Source organism: Sipha flava, unplaced genomic scaffold, assembly GCF_003268045.1.
Source record: "Sipha flava isolate LNK unplaced genomic scaffold, YSA_version1 35a_pilon_pilon, whole genome shotgun sequence".
Taxonomy (NCBI): domain Eukaryota; kingdom Metazoa; phylum Arthropoda; class Insecta; order Hemiptera; family Aphididae; genus Sipha; species Sipha flava.
This window is the reverse complement of record NW_020273058.1, coordinates 2,603,144-2,621,196: the sequence shown is the minus strand read 5'-3', so window position 1 is coordinate 2,621,196 and position 18,053 is coordinate 2,603,144. Positions and strand designations below refer to the sequence as shown.

At 29.0% G+C, this 18,053-nt stretch overlaps 2 protein-coding genes across 2 annotated transcripts in view; both read right to left on the bottom strand.

The window, feature by feature from the left end:
• Positions 1-1,511: 1,511 nt before the first annotated feature.
• Positions 1,512-18,053, bottom strand: part of LOC112687761 (CCR4-NOT transcription complex subunit 6-like) — a 48,457-nt gene continuing 31,915 nt past the window's right edge. The window contains exons 6-13 of the mRNA XM_025560684.1: positions 12,494-12,562; positions 12,228-12,385; positions 11,240-11,394; positions 9,903-10,054; positions 2,588-2,806; positions 2,138-2,312; positions 1,933-2,072; positions 1,512-1,839 (exon numbers count right to left, since the gene is read on the bottom strand). Coding sequence (XP_025416469.1) covers positions 1,757-1,839; positions 1,933-2,072; positions 2,138-2,312; positions 2,588-2,806; positions 9,903-10,054; positions 11,240-11,394; positions 12,228-12,385; positions 12,494-12,562 — 1,151 coding nt within the window. The 3' untranslated portion in view covers positions 1,512-1,756. The remainder of the gene's footprint in view (positions 1,840-1,932; positions 2,073-2,137; positions 2,313-2,587; positions 2,807-9,902; positions 10,055-11,239; positions 11,395-12,227; positions 12,386-12,493; positions 12,563-18,053) is intronic.
• LOC112687762 (protein YIPF5) lies at positions 3,580-4,475 on the bottom strand. Its single transcript, XM_025560686.1, has one exon. It carries the CDS (start codon positions 4,331-4,333, stop codon positions 3,611-3,613), a length of 723 nt encoding a protein of 240 aa, XP_025416471.1. The 5' UTR covers positions 4,334-4,475; the 3' UTR covers positions 3,580-3,610.

Sequence of the window (18,053 nt, the reverse complement as noted above, 5' to 3'; positions counted from 1 at the left end):
AATAGAACTGTTTGGTTTCTACGAATCCTTCGATCGTCTCTATCCAAGCACTTGGGTCCAATAATCGAAATACTTTAGACTAACTCCTTCTGACTGAACAGGAATCGTATGTAGTATAATGCTGGATGTAAAAACAAAAGGACGTAGCCAACGAAATGATACTATCAGACCGGTGCACAAGTCTAGAGTTGTGTGCCGTTTAGCGTTTTAACGTTTAGTAATTACTGTTTTAGCCATGAACGTTTAGGGGAAGTGAATCAATCAAACACAATATTTAAGAATATCGAGACCATATATATCGCTGGACACGTTGGACCATTTGGCTACTTCACAGCTATATCAAGTTTGCCCTAGCAAATTCTATTTTAGAGAAGCAGTCAATATAATTTGACTAATGTAAAAATCTTACCAATGACAAATATTTGAGTCAAAACTGTACATTTTTCATACAAGGAGAACACCAACAATTATTTATGTACATGTGTACATAAATTACATGTGAACATGTGTACATATAACAAATTGAACAGGCATGAATGGATAGTAAACAAAAGGTTGGAAATATTATAATTATACATAAAAAAAAAAACAATAAATATGTACGTACGCAAATTATTACTAATCAAAATGATAATAATTTATAATATATTATAATAATGTCAAAATTTTTTATTTTTGGTTTTTTACATAAACTATTGAAAAACTATTAGCAGCAATATTATTCAATATCACTACATTCATTGAAACACAAGTAATAATTGTACATTAAAAATATTAAATTTAAATCTATGGACACAAATCATAATTTTTGAATACTGACAAAGAGAGTATAAATAAAAATTAATAAAAACAATGATATATTTTTGTACTATGCCTCTCTTGTCGACAATTAAAAGTACTTCTTAAATCAATTACTACATTTTAATTTTGTAAGGCTCAATTTTCTTATATTAATAATAAAACTATTAAAAAAATTAATACTAAACATAATTTTACAATTATACAGTTTATAGGGAGCTTAATTAGTATATTTAATTAATGGTATAATATCATTGAACAAAAATTGAATTAAAACAATAAAAATTAGTATATAGTGGTAAGCATGAATAAGAAAAATTCAATTACATGGGAACAAATCAAATACAATAAAAATTTTAAAAAATAAATAAATAATTTGGAGAACAATTGTTGAATTAACATTTATATCCATATTCATTAAAATAAATGCCAATTTCATAGTTTAAATAAAAAATAAGCAACTCAATATTGAAAGATTCTGTTTCAAAAAAAAAAAAAAAACATTAAAAAAAAATAATAAGTAAATAGAAAATGTCCAATAAACATTTTTGTAAGAATTTTTCTTATTTTTATGTTTTACATACATTTTTTTAAATAAATTAGGGTGAGAAAATGTACCTTATATACATAAAATAAAGTAAAATAAAAAATAGCAAATAAAATAAAAATTCACAAAAATATTTTTCTAATTTCTTTTCTTATTATTATTTTTTCTTAAGTTTTATATATTTGTTCATGAAAAAAAAAATAATGAGAAAAGCTTAAAGTAGTCATGGGATTCTTTTAGAAACAGATTATCTGCATATGAAGCCAATGAGATATGATAGAAAGACACAAAGGAAAGATACAGTAACTAAAATGATTAACTGATAGTACATTGTGTCAAGGATTTGTAACACGTACGTACATTGATTATTGGTGGTTAATGTTTTTTCATAATTCTCAATCTTTCACCTTGCTATCTACGACCAATCAACCCGTTAGAATTGTTTTGGTGTGCGTTTGGTGACAATTCAAATTCTACTAATAATGGAAAATGATCTGAAAACACAAAATATATAATTAACAGTTATTGACAATAATAATAATAATATAATACATTCTATAAAACAAAATTCTAAATAAATATTTTACCAGATGGTATATGAGGGTGTGGACAACCAAGAACTTTATTGTCCTTAAACCATTCAGGAGCCAATGGACCAAGCAAACCAAGTGGAGTCATTGTCTGCCTAGTGTAGAATATATAATCAATGATTCCTTTGAAATTGAATCTAAAGTATAAATTGAATTAAAAATAAAAGAAAAGTTTAAAAAATATTAACTTGAGTTTACATACGTATAATTTGTAAAAGGCATAATGTTTTCATAAGCAGAGGATAACTTGAATGAATGCATAAACTCATTTGGTCTATCACAAGTAGAAATCTTTTGTAAAAGAGTCTTATACTGCAGATCTTTAAAATCTTGATGGTCTGACGATACCTTTCCAGCAGATAAAAATTCTATCACCCCTAAAAGAAAATTTTAACAAAATATATGATTAAATTCCCATGAGAAAATAATAACAGTAATAACTATCAAAGATAGAAGTGCACAAGATCAAAAATATATTTAATTATAAGCTCTTTATGAGCTCTTTTGAAATTGTTGTTAGTTATATTTGAATTATTTAAATATTAAATTAATCTTTAAAATTATCTTTGATATTCTCTCATTTTATACTATCAAAATTCTGCCTAAGATAGATTTTACTATATTATAATCACATCAAACAAATAAAGTTTACCAGAATCTGGCAAAGAATTGAAATCACCACACAATAATAATTGTATTGGTGGCTGATGGTGATTCACAGAACGATAATTTCGATTAGCGTCTTCCAAAATAGTGTTTAATTCATTAGCTAACATCATAATTTGAATAAGTTTGACATCACAGAATTCTGGATCCCAATGGATGTGAGCAGTACAAACGAGTATAGGCTGTTGGACTTCTGATGGTAGAGCTAAATAAAAAAAATTAAATTAATTAGAAAATTATTCAACAATAAATTATACTCGTAATAATAATAACAATTCATAAGTTTATTAAGAATTTATTACGAGAAATTCATGATTTCCAAATTTCTAATAGTAAAACCAATACTTGTGTACACATTATATAATAATTCATTTTTAACATTTTTCAAAATATTTTACTAACATTTGTTAAAAATTATAGTTGAAAACATTTTTTTTATATATTATTTCTGAAAAATACATAAATGTTAACAATACAATAAATTATATTCAATATTATTTCATTGTTATGTTGATATTCTTAAAATTTATTTATTTTTGAATATATTTCAAGTTCTGACTGTAAAAAATAGAAAATTTAAGTTACAATCCTATCAATGAAATTTCAGTTAATTCCATATATCCATTCCAATAATTAGTATTTAATTGATCTTATATAAAACATTAACAAATATTTGATTCATAGCTAACACTTCAGAAATAATATTCATGGACCACGTATACATATAATTTATAAACAATATATTGAAACTTTTAATCTTAAATGTAAATATTTTATTTTTCTTACACAAAAATGTATTGCTCAGTAAAAATTATAACTGTTGTATTTAAGGTTTTTCTATTTATTTACTTTTTTTCTTTTTGCTTAATTTAACTAATTTATAAAAGTACACAAATAAACTAGGATCAAAGTGTAAAAATAAAAAACAACACAATTTAGTATGCATATAAATATATTAAAAAACAAAATGTATAATAAATACAAATAAGATTACATGAATATAAATATGTTAATACAATATAAACAGTGTATATAAACCACAGATTATTGCACAGGGATAAGCCATAAGATATTTCTGATCAGAGTTCCCAAACATAGCAACAAATACCCTGGCAGCATTTGAACTACTCCAAATTACAGCAGCCAATACAATTATTCCACCAAATATGTTCTTCAGATTAACGAATACGGCAAGCAATGAAACTAGTACGACGGGCGTAAATGAATAACCAAGTACAGAAAATGTCGATGTTAATGTAACTTCAGGAGAATCTGTCATTGCCCAAAGTAAGCCATACATGCACACTGATGTTAATACGGCCAAACCATAAATGTAACTAAACATCAGTTTGCCACCTGCCAACAAGAGTAGTGACGTGTAAGTCAGATACAACGCAATAGGGCCAATTACATCGTAATCGCCCAAAACAACACCACATTTTCCCGTCGGATCGAGTGAATGTAACAGACGAGTGATGATTTTGTTGACATCGATACCAAGCTCTTCAAGCAGAGGTGGTTCGTCTTCTTCGCCCGTGAAGTTCGTGGACGAGTTGTTTTGCCATTGACCAGCTCCGGGTTGATTCAATTGAGACGGTTGCGAATAATTGTCAAAAGAGTAGTTTTGTAGATTAGTTGTCTGGTCGTAGTTGGAGTACGATCCAGGATGAAAGTTGAGGTTGTCATCAGACACGAAATACGTATTCTCCGGGTAGTATTGGTTTGAATTCATGGTGTTTGGTGATGATAAGTCGCACGCGAGGTGAGAACCGTATGCGACGGCAAAAAATTAGAAAAATTTGGGAACAATAATTTGTGACATGACATAATAGACGAATCCGATAAGTGTTAACACACGACGAACCAAACACAACTTTAGTGATAACATTCGCGTATCTGACGATAACAAACAGTGATGCCACATAAAGCGAAGAAGTATAACGAAAAAAAAAGTATAACAATTTTGGCACAACAATAACTGTGTGAAGGCAGTATTTTCAGTCGTGTTTCGTAAACAAATGCAACGCACGCATACTGATAACCTGTTTGTTCCATCGTCAATTGGAATATTATAAAACTCGCATTGGAATTAGCGCAAAGTATTGAGAAGCGAATTTCCGGTTTTCAGTAATAATCGCGTGATCACGATAATAACGGTTTAACGGCTGCGTCAGCAATGGTCTAGCGTAAAAAGATATACGAGACGGACGTAATTTTTTTAATCGATCGACCTATACCAGATTAAATAAAAAACAACCGCGACAAACCAAAATCGGCATAAAACACAAATATAATTATACGAAAACGAATCCATGTCGAATTATTCGATTGCTTTATTTTTTGTAGATTTTTTTTTTTATGAGTTTGTTATCAAGGGTGCAAATAAATTCAAATTTTGGGATGCTACATTTTGTAATCATACGACCAACATTACATACAACTAATGTTTATATTATACTATTATTATATTCACAATACCACTATAACGAAATAATTTCAAGTATCAAACATAATCTCCTATCGATATTAGAAAATGTGTTCAATATTTCATCTGAAATAATGTCATAAACTATAGATATTTTTAATTTACAACGACATGCAACATGAGGTGCTTTAAATTAAGCATTCCAGCACCCCCGTAGTTGCGCGCTACTGTTTTTAATAATTATTATAAAATGTAGAAACTCGTTTCCGGTTAGTTGTATAGAAAATTTACTAATATATTTTGATAAATTATATATTTCGCATAGTTTTTATGTTTAAATACAGTTTGATTTTTCTTCTTTCCCTAGACACATGTAATCGTGGAATATAACAATCCCATTCATATGTGTATGCGTAATCCATCCCGACCGATACGTGTACGACTACGTGCGACGACAATAATTATAAATTATATATGAATACATTCTACAGCAGCACACGAAAAATAATAATATAATTCATTGCGTGTTCAGAGAGGTAAGTGTTGACATTAAATGTAGGTTTATATTTAATAATAATTATAATAATGCACAGCACGAGATAGTCGTGGTGCGATGAAAACACGTTTGAATAATAATAAAACACGAAGAGAGGCGATGGGCAGTGGCGTTGGCCGGTGCGCGGTGAAACTTTAAGTACCCCTGCCTAACTAAATTACTGTTTTGGCGAGAATTGCATGGGTAAAATTTGTTAACAAAAACATAAAGCACCCATGCACGACTATTAGGACAATTGACAGTTCGAAAACGACGAAATAATGCGTCAATTCGATACTACACACGAAAAAATATATACGCATGTATACAGCAATATACGTAAATAATATAAGGGAAAATTTACGATAAAGCAAAAATTGTGGTATAAACCAAAACTTGACTGCTTCAGAAAGTCGTAAAACACAACTATATGTATATTATTATATATGTATATAATATTAATTAATCTTTCTTACTATTATATGAAGAGACAACATTTATTTGTTCGCGTAAATCTCCAAAACTACTGGACCGCTTAAAAAATTCTTTCACCATTATAATGCTACATTATCCTTGAGTAACATAGGCTATATTTATTACTAAAATAATTAGAAATCCCTACTATAATAATTGATAAATATGATTATAGATCCCCAGTGTTTCGAGTTTGAACCACGAACTCGGTGGTCTTTTCAACTTAATGCACTTTTTTTACATTTTTTTTTGTCTTCTTTTTATTTATTAATTATATAATTGGTCGCGTCTCGGTGAAGGTTTTAATGTATAATACGACTTGGAAAAATTGATTGGATATCCGAAAATAAAAATAAAACATAATGTGTATTTTCGTCGCGTCGTCGTCGAACACATTACGATGACGGTGTAATGTACAGCGGGATAAATTACCTTAATACTCTGAATACCTATGAATCCTATTGATTTACATTTACAGTTTAAGAAACTTCAATTTCCTATTAGTTTCGTTTGCTATTATAATTAATGAGGCTCAAAGCCAAACATTTTAATATGTTGGATTATCAAGAATAGGTAAACTAGAAAATCAGTTTATTATAGTACCAGATTGTTTAAGAAAAAAAATGTTATTTACTCTTAAATATTTAATTAAATTTATTAAATAAATACATTTAAAGGGTATTTTATTTTATTTAAGTAAATATTTTAAAAAAGATCGTATTACATGCACTAATGACACGCAAAGTAGGTTATTATTAACTAATGAGATTACTATGTTATTAAAAAAAAATAATTAAAACAGAACAATCCAACCCGTACGACGATTTTAACGCGCAACGATGTGCACTATATATAAAAGAAGGATAAATTTTAGGTGATACAAAGGTCATCGGGTCAAATATACCTATGAAAAATATAACAATAGCAAAGCTTTGCCGGATCAGTGATGTAATATAAATGAAATAAAATAAATCCTTAACACTCTGTACTAAGTAAAAATCATAAACATTTCATCACAAAAATGTTTAACGCCCAGTAAAGTGAGCAGGGGTCAGCTTATATATATACAATCAGTTAATTGTAATTTACCAATACAACCATAAGTGATAATAATATACTTCAAATTGATACGAACAGTTGATTTAAGAATTTATAATTATTTTTATTTTTATTTTTTTATATTGTAATTATTTTAAATCTCGACATCAGTTAGTTTTTCTTTATCCTTCAAGGAGGATTTCTTGTAATTTTAACAAACTTAAGAGTTAATGGTATATACTCGTATTTACAAATTATGAACAACACGCGGTTCGTAATTATTTACATAATTTTTGTGTACACGTGCGATAACTGTACGGATGCAATGACATGCTATAAAAAACAAACAAAATAGTATTGTGACAATCGCGTTGTAATACATAATATTTAGTATTACGTACGTACAAGTAACCAAACCATAAGCGCGTTCGCGTACACATCTCACATCATCGACGTTGCCATCGTCATTGTCGTTATTGTTACCGAGATGTGTACATGTATATTATACTTAGTGAGAAAAACATCTAATTAAATCATTATTTTCTGGATTTTATAATTTAAATTTAAACAAATGACGACGGCTTCAGGTAAAATTATATAATGTAAACATAATATATGATATAACTTATATTCTCTTGACATCAATTTCGCAAAATACATGACAATTATAATGAATTGACAATACTCATTAAAAAAAATATTCAGCATTTCAGTCAATCTCAATAAACGTATGAATAATATTGTAATAATTTTGATCTATTTCCTGCAGAAATTAATAACTAATGGCAAAATCAAAAGAGAAATAGCAATTTTTTTAAAAATGAGATATTTACTCATCAAATAGTGTTTATAATAGAGCTACAATACTAAGCTACATACACGTGGGCGCACGTGATAATAAGTTTGTCTACACCAGTGTTTCTCAACGGGAGCGATATCGCCTCCCGGTGGGCGGTGAAGAAGTACCGAGGGGCGGTGAACTTTTTTTCCGTTCAAAGCAACGTACCAAGATTTATCTGTAATTGTTTTCCGTTTATCGATTTCTAAAATAAATTTGTGATTATGAAATATAAACTAAATTATCAGAGGCAGTGCGTTATTATCTAATAACGAAAAAAAGAAATCAACTAGACATCGTCAAAAAAGGAGACTTACGGCTTCATCTCACAAATTTTGAACCAAACGTAAAAAAATTGGCTTTGAATCACCAAGCATTTCATCGATCAATACATTTCAAAACATTTAAATTATCCTTTTAAATTATATTTAAACATAAATTTTACATTTTATTTTTATTACATTTACATTTATATCTATATTATTTATTATTCAATTATAAACATTTCATATATACTATTTTTATTTTTATTTTAATGAAGTGAAGGGAGAGGGCGTTAAAAAACATTTTGCTTCTTAGGGGCGGCAGTTTGAAAAAAGGTGAGAAGCACTGGTCTACAATCAAAAAAAAAAATCTTAGAACACGATAGTTTCAATCAGTAACAATTGATCTAATGACAGTTAAAATAGAAAACTAGAGCAAAAACCATTTTTATTTGAATTAAATTATTATTATGCACTCGATCACTACTCGAGTAATAACATTTTTACGCATTTCGTATTTATTATTTTTTCATACACAACACAATTTCATTTGTTGAAACATAGTATTATGAAAATCCAGTTATAATTCATAATTAAATTTAAGAAAATTTTAATTGTATACAAACGTGTTAATTTTCTTATTACTCCAACGGTTCATAAAAATATCTATAGGGTGGAAAAATGTCCTAAGGGCAGCCATCACGTAAATCCATCTTTGATATAGTAAAGGAGGAGTCATCATCATAATGTAGTACGTATACTATGACAAGAGAAAACTCCAATTGTTGTTACACTACTGTGCACAACGAATGTAGTTATTTAATACGCGCGTTGCATAATTTATGTTTAAAATCAATTTGCGTTGATATACGTTTCATCCTATCAATTAGTAATTTAACAAGTGTAATCGAAACCGAAATCATAATGTATTCTTTATCTTCGAAACAACGTCAAAATATACGCCTGTCAATAGTGTCTAACTAAAAGAAATTGAATTATCCATTTGCTTATGACAACCCCAGAGCAGCCTTACTAACTTTCACTATGATAAATAACAGTCGTCTCCACGCCGTTTACATTATTATTAAAGGTTTATACAAGTGAATGATTTTATTAATCTTCATCTCACGCATTATCCGATAGTTCAAAGTCAAACGTTCATACATATATATAAAATTTAACGGTCTGTATTATAGCTACAAACTGTAAGTAAGTATATGTTTTATGTTAATACTTTATGAGGTATATTTATTAAATATATACCTATATTTGCAATAACACGTATATAATAGGTGTTATCGGTTTATCATACCGCAAAATCTACTACTTATCCTTGAAACATATACGTAAACAATAATGTATACGAGTAAACATTATAGTCGGTTAAATCGAAACGCAATGATAAACGTTTATTATGGGGCCTATATTTCATTGGTCTTCATTATGCGCAAACAAATATGGAATGAATGAATATTCTGTTATTAATCTGTTAAATATTGTTCATTAATATATATTTAACTTATTATTGCAGTTCCTCGTATACACACGCACAATTGTACAAATATATATTTTGTATTTTTTCAATTTTTTTATTATACATATATGTATATGTGTGTGTGTGTGTGTTTCAATCTATGTAGATGTGTTAAGCTACCTACTATTGCGTGGGATAAAAATACGAGATCTGTCTTTCCCCACCCCCGGTAAACATTACATTACATGACTTACAGTTTTCCCATGCAGTTTCGTTAGTTTTCAGTAAGGCAGCTAGACCAATATTGTCCCTGGGCATCACTCTGTTAAGCATGTCGTCCGAACCACACGAATTGGCCATAGCTAGTTGATTGAATTCTATCAAATGTTCTTTGATTAATGTAAATCTAAAAAAAAACATTTTATCATTACACTTTGGAAATAGACTTAATGTAATCAAAAGAGTATCTGTACAGAAAACGAATTGCATCCGCTCCAGACTATTCCGTAAATAAAATTGTATATATACTATTAAATATTTACCAACTTTTTTGCATACATAATAGAACTTTCATTATACAATAACATATTTTGGCCTAACCACTGCTTAGTGTTTACTATTAGAATCCAACTTTTAAAATTTGATTTTAATTAAATAAAATTATTGTTAATATTAATAACATGAACGATTAACAATTGCCCATTATAATACAATCAAAATATTATGTTTGAAACCGGTTGAATTTTGTTTTTTTTTTGTAATTACATAGGTTAAAAAATTACATATAATATATTAGTATATTATATTAGTTTGTTTAATAATAACTAAACCTAAATATGTCTAAATTAGGAACATATATTTATATACTGCGATCAGTTCAACTATTTCTACGCCAACCTTTAGTAGTCAACTGCAGAAGCATTACATTACTGATACACGTTGGCAGCAAACTGAACAATTAAAACTCGTCTCCATACGGCTGTAGATATAACAATGCCCCTAAAATTGTAAGTACGTCACTGCCAGTAGAAGAACAAGGTGATTTTTTTAAATCCTGTAAAACCACGTGTCCTTAAAGTTTAAACGACCGAAATATTTTACGAACAAAACACACAAATACAAAGAATCCCACCTTCCAAATAATAATACTAGTATAATGTATAATAATAACTTATTTAAGATATTCGATGAATTCCAGTTTTTGTACAAACAAAATGTAAAAATAATAATAACATAATATTTAATTACATAGCAATAATCACAGAGAAAGCACATTTTTTTGTTACAATATTACCAATTACCAAAGTATACTATTCATAAAAAATATAAACAATTATTTTTATTAGTATATATCTATCAGAAGTAAGCTCGTATTTATTTCCAATGTTGGAAATCCGAAGGGGTTATGCAGTGAATACGTATACAATTAGTAAGTCATCAAACCAGATAACATGTGTGTCAAAAACTGCTTATAATTATAAATTTTGTTTTGTATCCCAAGGCCTTAACACAAGTCATGACCACAATCAAAACATAAAATATATTTATATATTGTACATACACAACTGTGAATAATAATTAAATTACTAACTTGATCGCTCGGTAGAATATTGCACATCCATCAACTCGTTTACGGTCGTTTTCGGACATAGTCTTGGCTCTCGACTTGGGGGAGAATACACCATCGTATCCATCCTTTTTAAGTTCCGGTAAAAAGAAATTATAAAATTGATCCGTTTCAACTTCCTAAAAATTCAAAAAAATTCTAATTTAATTTCTTATAAACAAATAGTATAGGCTACGTGTCCATAATTTTAAAAAATATTAATACAGTTACCGTAATTATTGGTAAATAAAATGCATTTTACATACAATATTGATTTAGCGGGTATAGAATACAATCTATCTTCTTTTAATTAATATACCTACTTACGTAAATTCTACATACTTGAGACATAAAACCAATGGTTATAAAATAATAATTATAATAAACGTATTCACAGTATACATGCATAAAATTATAGATGAGTGCGTGATATGCGTACTCGTTTAACTGTAGTTTTTATAACGAGAAATATTAAAACCTTTATATTTCAACAAATATCTTGCATATAATAATTCAACCGCATTTAAAATATTTTTATTTTAAATATACATTTTTCTACTATTTTTGAGACTAAAATTCGACAACAAACCAATGCGTTTCTAAGATGTTTATCTATAAAATATTTAACGTGAATCATTCCATTACTCTAGTAATTAATTTGTTTTATAAAAAAAAAGATTTTAACAATAAAAATTAAATCCTATTTTTATTGACCTTACCTAACCAAAAATAATGATTATATATTTTATAGTAAGAGCAAAAAAATCTTGTGTCGTTCAATTGAAATTATGTATATATATTGTAGGTATGTATGTATGTATGTATGTATGTATGTATGTATGTATACATATATATATATAAAATGGTATGGGAGAATTTATCTCCCTAGAAAAAATGACCCAGATTCAGAGGAAAAATAAACAAACACCCAAACCTATATGTATCTGACCACATGCTACGAAATGAAACATACCTGTAAAGTAATAATGTCTGCAGTGTAATGACGAATTTCGCCTAAAATAACTTTTTTACGGTAGTCCCACGAAAGAGCCCAAGATGGGCAATATCCGTACATTTGAGTGGTAGCATATTTTTCGCATAAAACGTTATAACACATCACCGTTACAGGACCTATAAATTATATTCATCAAATCATTGAGTATAACAGTGTGTTTAAAACAAGTAGTAATAAAAAAAAAAAAAAAATAAAAATTATAATTATTTACGGCGGCGACTTACAAGAAGGTATATTCTTGTTTGGTCTAGATAGAGGTATCCACGGTCTTCCCGGAGGCACGGGTACTCTCACTGCAAAAAATAAAATAATTATAAAATTAATATACATTTCTCAATAAATATCATTGCGCGTTTTAACCACTATCACACATATCAAATGTGTATATATTATATACATATATTGAACAAACAACTATATTTAAAAGATATTATTTATTTTTCATTCGATAGTAAATCGTATCAAAGGATTTATTCACAACAAAGGTGCCCTCTGCAACGACAATCTTGTGGCAATATCTATCATCGCCAATAAGGATGAAGAATCAAATCGTAAAAAAATGTTCTATAAATAATATACCTTATTAGAAATCGAACCTAATTCTATTCACACACTGCTAAATCGTCATTCAACAGTATCATAAAGGTTATAATTTACATCCGTACGGTTAGTGTTGAATATACGAGTAATTATATATTAATTTTTGGATTGAATCTATTTCGCCATATCTGTTATGCACAAAATATATACAGTACGAAATTTTATCGCCGACGAATTATGAATTAAAGACATCGGTCAATATTTAATAATAGTATGTGTTGGTTGGGCATTATTTTACGTATAATATAACAATATTATACGTTTGCTGAACATGCAAAATCTCGTTACTTTTGACCGTAGGATAACCGCGTCATCGACCTGCCAATAAATTAATATTCTCACAAGAGACTTCATCATCGACACCGCGGCGGTATTCTTTCAACAGATTACGATCTACCGAGCGGAGTACTACGTACGTAACATATAGAAACTATGCATTCGAATATACATATATATACATACAAACAGACGAAAATCTAACTTGCGGTTGTTTGCTAACTAATGTCCGTTCTATAACTATGTACACAACATACGTATAATTTGTAATATTTCGTAAACACAGCCGAGGCCGACTACGAAGCGAAAACAATGAATACGCAAGTCTTCGAGAAACGTCTTCGCGTACAATACGAAAAAAGTTATATTAAATAAACATAAATATTATATTGTATTGTAATCTGTACGGTGTACATAATTGATGCGGTGTCGTCGGGCTAAATAATCAGTCGGGATACATAATATTCACACGTATACGGTGTACATCGGTAAGTTTCGATTTCGATGTGAAAAAACGCCGACTTTCGTGAACAATTATTATTGTTCGCACTAATAAATAATTATTGTTTTAACTCGTTATAAACAAGCGCACGTGTGCCCGGTCTATTTTACGCCGCTGCCACATACAGTATATGCTATTGCGGAATAAAAATTCAAAATTAAACAATCACCCATAAATATTCGTACGTATGTAGATGTAACTATATAATAGGTAAACATAAATGTGCCCCTGTATATTGTATTATACCGCGTAAAAATATATAAATACCCACACGTATGTGTGTACTACAGTGTATACAGGGTGCATTTTAATCGTACACGATCACTGCAATACATCGTAAAATATAAACAAAAAGAATTTATTAAGTGTACACGAAATTTTACACTACCTAATTATTTTCTTAAATATGTTTACCGTCCACTCTTGTTATAGATAAATAGTGTCAACTATTGGTCTGAGGAAAATATCTTCTTAAAACATTCGCTAATAATTTTATTTTCAAACTCTTTTCCGCATATTCAGTTCAAACTTTAAATACTTATGATTATTACTATCAATTTAAATTAAAAATTAAAACGTATTTAAATACTTTACATTTTCAGAAAAATAATTTCTTTTTGAATTTAAATAACAGAAAAATTTCCTTGGCACCCCCATTTTTTGAATTTTGAAACGAAACCAAGAGCTGGTTTTTTTTTGTATCATTATGCTGATTTGTGCTCAACTCGTTCATCCACTATCTTAATCTGTATTCTATGAGTTGCTATTTTTCATTAAAGATAATTTTTAGCATTTTTACATTCAATTGGTACTTTGGTGCTTGATTAATAATTATTCCATCAATTTCATTCAGAGCGACTGTAAAAATGAATTTGAAAATATATTCTTTATTTTCAATCGATGTACTTATTACAAACAAACCCATAGTTCTCATATACAATTCTTTTATCCTATAACAACAACTTTTTAGATAGATATGATTAAAATCGTTCCGTATCATGAATTTTAGAATATCTATGCAGAGTTCCTTCATATTAAACTTAGAAGAGAATGAAAAGTAAAAATTTAAATCTAAAAATTGAGTGAACGATAATGATTATAAATATAAATTATTTCAACTGAAAATACAGCTTGTTGATCATTATAAATTTCGAAAGTTCATATAATCACTTCTCCAGCACCACTTAATAACAACTTTTGTCTCTCGGAAAGTTCAAAAGCACAAATGCCGCAATTTTCAACACAAACGAGGCATAAAATCATTGGCATCATTAAAATTATTAAATATGAAAGTGAAATGCAACCATTTTCCCAGTACCTACTCCCTTAGAAAAACGTTTGTATTTCAGAAAGTTCAAAAGCACAAATGTCGAGAATTTCAGGAAAAATCAACACAAATGATGCACAAAAAATGATGCTCTAAGTTTCGTTTCAATATTCAAAAGGGGGGGGGGGGTGTCAGAGAAATATTTCTTTAAACAATATATATATAAACACATGAACATTGTTCATTTTGTACACTACAATTGGTTGCTGTTTAAACATAAGATACAAAACGAAGGAGAACGATAAAAGTATTTGATAATCACGGGAAAATCAGGACGTCACGATAAATAGAAAAATGATTATAGTTATTCTGAAGAAATTTTCTGCGATCGACGACGGCGGTAACGATAAAAATATCACCCTTTACAAATGATATATAATGCATACTTGTAGCAGTGGTATGAATATAAAAGCGTTTACCACGTAAGTACGTGCTGACACGTGGTCGAAGGCGGTCCTTCTTGAGTCCCGCCAGTCGTCCTTCGTGCGCGCCCGATTTCGACATGTATGGACGCACAGACAGTGACAGAGAGACGTGACGCGAAAAAACAATAACGCGAATGTATGTGTGTGCGCGCGCGCGCGCCGTTATATTTAAGTTTGTACACATATACATTGTCGGCTACTAGTCTTTAAAAACCGCACATATAATGTATATTATTTTTAATATTATTATTATTCTTACATTCATCTTTATTGTTTGTTTTTTATTATTATTATTATATTGTTCTGCCGTCAGGTGTCCGCGCGATAAAGACCATATCATGAGTACCTACACATAGTTAATGTATCGTTGCAATCCGTTACGCGTTTTTAATCCGATGATGAGTCGCGCGAATAATCGTTTTTCAACACACCCAGCGGGACGGCAAAGGGGACATCATCGTAATATTGACCATCACGACACGACGATCTGTGCTGAATTTCATGCGCTTTTTTACGCAGACCAAAGCCAAGGGGCCTTGTATGAAGAGTTGTTGAACTCAATGACCAATAAACCCATTTTTAATTTTAATATTTTTAATCTCTTTATATACAACATTGGCAATTTTATTTCACGTCAATCAAACTGTTTGTGTTTTTTGCGTAACGGACACGACTCCTAACGCGGTCACACACCTCATATCTTCTATACCTATTTACATAGGCTTCTCCGAGTAATCAATGACGACAATAATAACAACGACTTGTAAGAAGATTGTTATTATTATTATTATTATTATTATTATCCCCCTAATTAGTATCATAGTTTCTACATTTTACCACATTTTTACTTCTAACCGATACTATCCTAACCACTTTTACAGGCGATACAGGCGTTGTCGCTTCAAATAATCATTTGTACAATTTATATGAGTTTGAACTATAGAGGATACAAATTAACATAAATAAATCCATACTCTACGTCTCGTCTGGTATCATTCTTTCAATATAAATCATAATAACATAATCCTTCATGACAATTTCACCAGATAATAAAGTATTCATTAAGAAAAAATTTAATTGGACCAGCCAATTTTTAAAATCCTAATATTTATCTTTTAACACTAAAATTATTTTATACAAACAACTAATTTTCCATGTAATGATTTATGACAATCATTTTATGAGGATTAGCCAAATTTATCATAAAAGTCTTCAGTTCATAAATTTTAGTCTCATCTCTAGTACTATATGGTATGTAAGTAACCATATGTTACATCACGATCTACAAACACCAATAACTACCCTAGCCTTGTATAAAACATGTCACAGAACACCGATAATTGCATAAGCCCACTCATACTCAAACTCTCATTCATTACTCTCTCAAAAAATTCTCAAAAAATAGCCAAAGTTTCTAATTGACAACTAATAAAAAAAAAAAAAAATTATTAACTAATTCAAAAGCTCTAACCATCTCATTCTTGAAGTAGGATCACTATTACGTTGTCATGTCTAGTATAAATACATTTTTAAACTCATTGTACATTCTATTACGTACAGTAAATATTTCTTAATAAAATGTGGTAGTAAAACGTGGTAGCCGCAATGCATAAACTATGCAAATAGTACTATACAAATAACGATAACCGTCAACGATCTGATACTTATCCAAGTTGATGATTAAATTATTTATTTTTATATAAACACTTTATGCTGTTAGTACTGTTTCTGTTATTCATCACGATTTGACCAACATTTAATCAAACAAATCTTTAATAATTCTAAGTTTGAACATGTGTGTACACATACTTTGTTGCTACGTTAAAAGATAATAAAGTTTTATAACTTGCAGCAAAATTAATGTCAAAATTACATACATGTAATATTACATCATTTGATATCTATAGGAAAATGTTTTATATAATCTATTCTGTTCCGGATTATTCATGGTATATATTTATATATTATATATATAAGGTTATATTATTAAACATCGCATCGCTGTCAAATCTCAAAAGTCGTTTATAAATATACCATACCTACACATACCAACAGTTTAAAAATATAAGACATTAGAAATAATAAATTTAATATTTTATTCGTGAAACCTTGAACATTGGCAAAGGTATAAATATGTATACTGAAATTCTTACGATCTATAACGGAACAAAATATACATACTTGATTTTGCGCGGCATACAGCATGTGTATGTGTGTGTCAAAACCTGTGCACCCAAAACAGCCATTAAATTAAGTAGGCGTGATATAGTTTTTAAACATCATTACCTCGTAAAAATATGGAAATTATACTTATAAAATAACCCATACAACGAAAACTTCAAATGTGTTGGTATAGGTTCGGTTGTATATATTTGGCAGGAGCTATAATAGAATATGCTGTACCGTTAATTTTAAAACGCAAATAATTTATGTTTAGTTTTTTTTCAACAGAGAACGGTAATAATTATAAATGAAATTATAATCAAGTATCATCGATTCCGTTATGACCATTTAACGATTTGAAACAGACTTGTAACGAAATTAAAGTAAGAAGTACACAAGGTATAAATCTGTTAAATAAAACCAATTAATAAATACATCTATAAATCGTATAAACACCTCTGAATACAATAGCACGTACAATCGTGTTCTAA

What these genes read in the sequence shown, in the direction of transcription:
- LOC112687762 (XM_025560686.1), bottom strand. Translation starts at nt 4,333, where the DNA reads ATGAATTCAAACCAATACTACCCGGAGAATACGTATTTCGTGTCTGAT.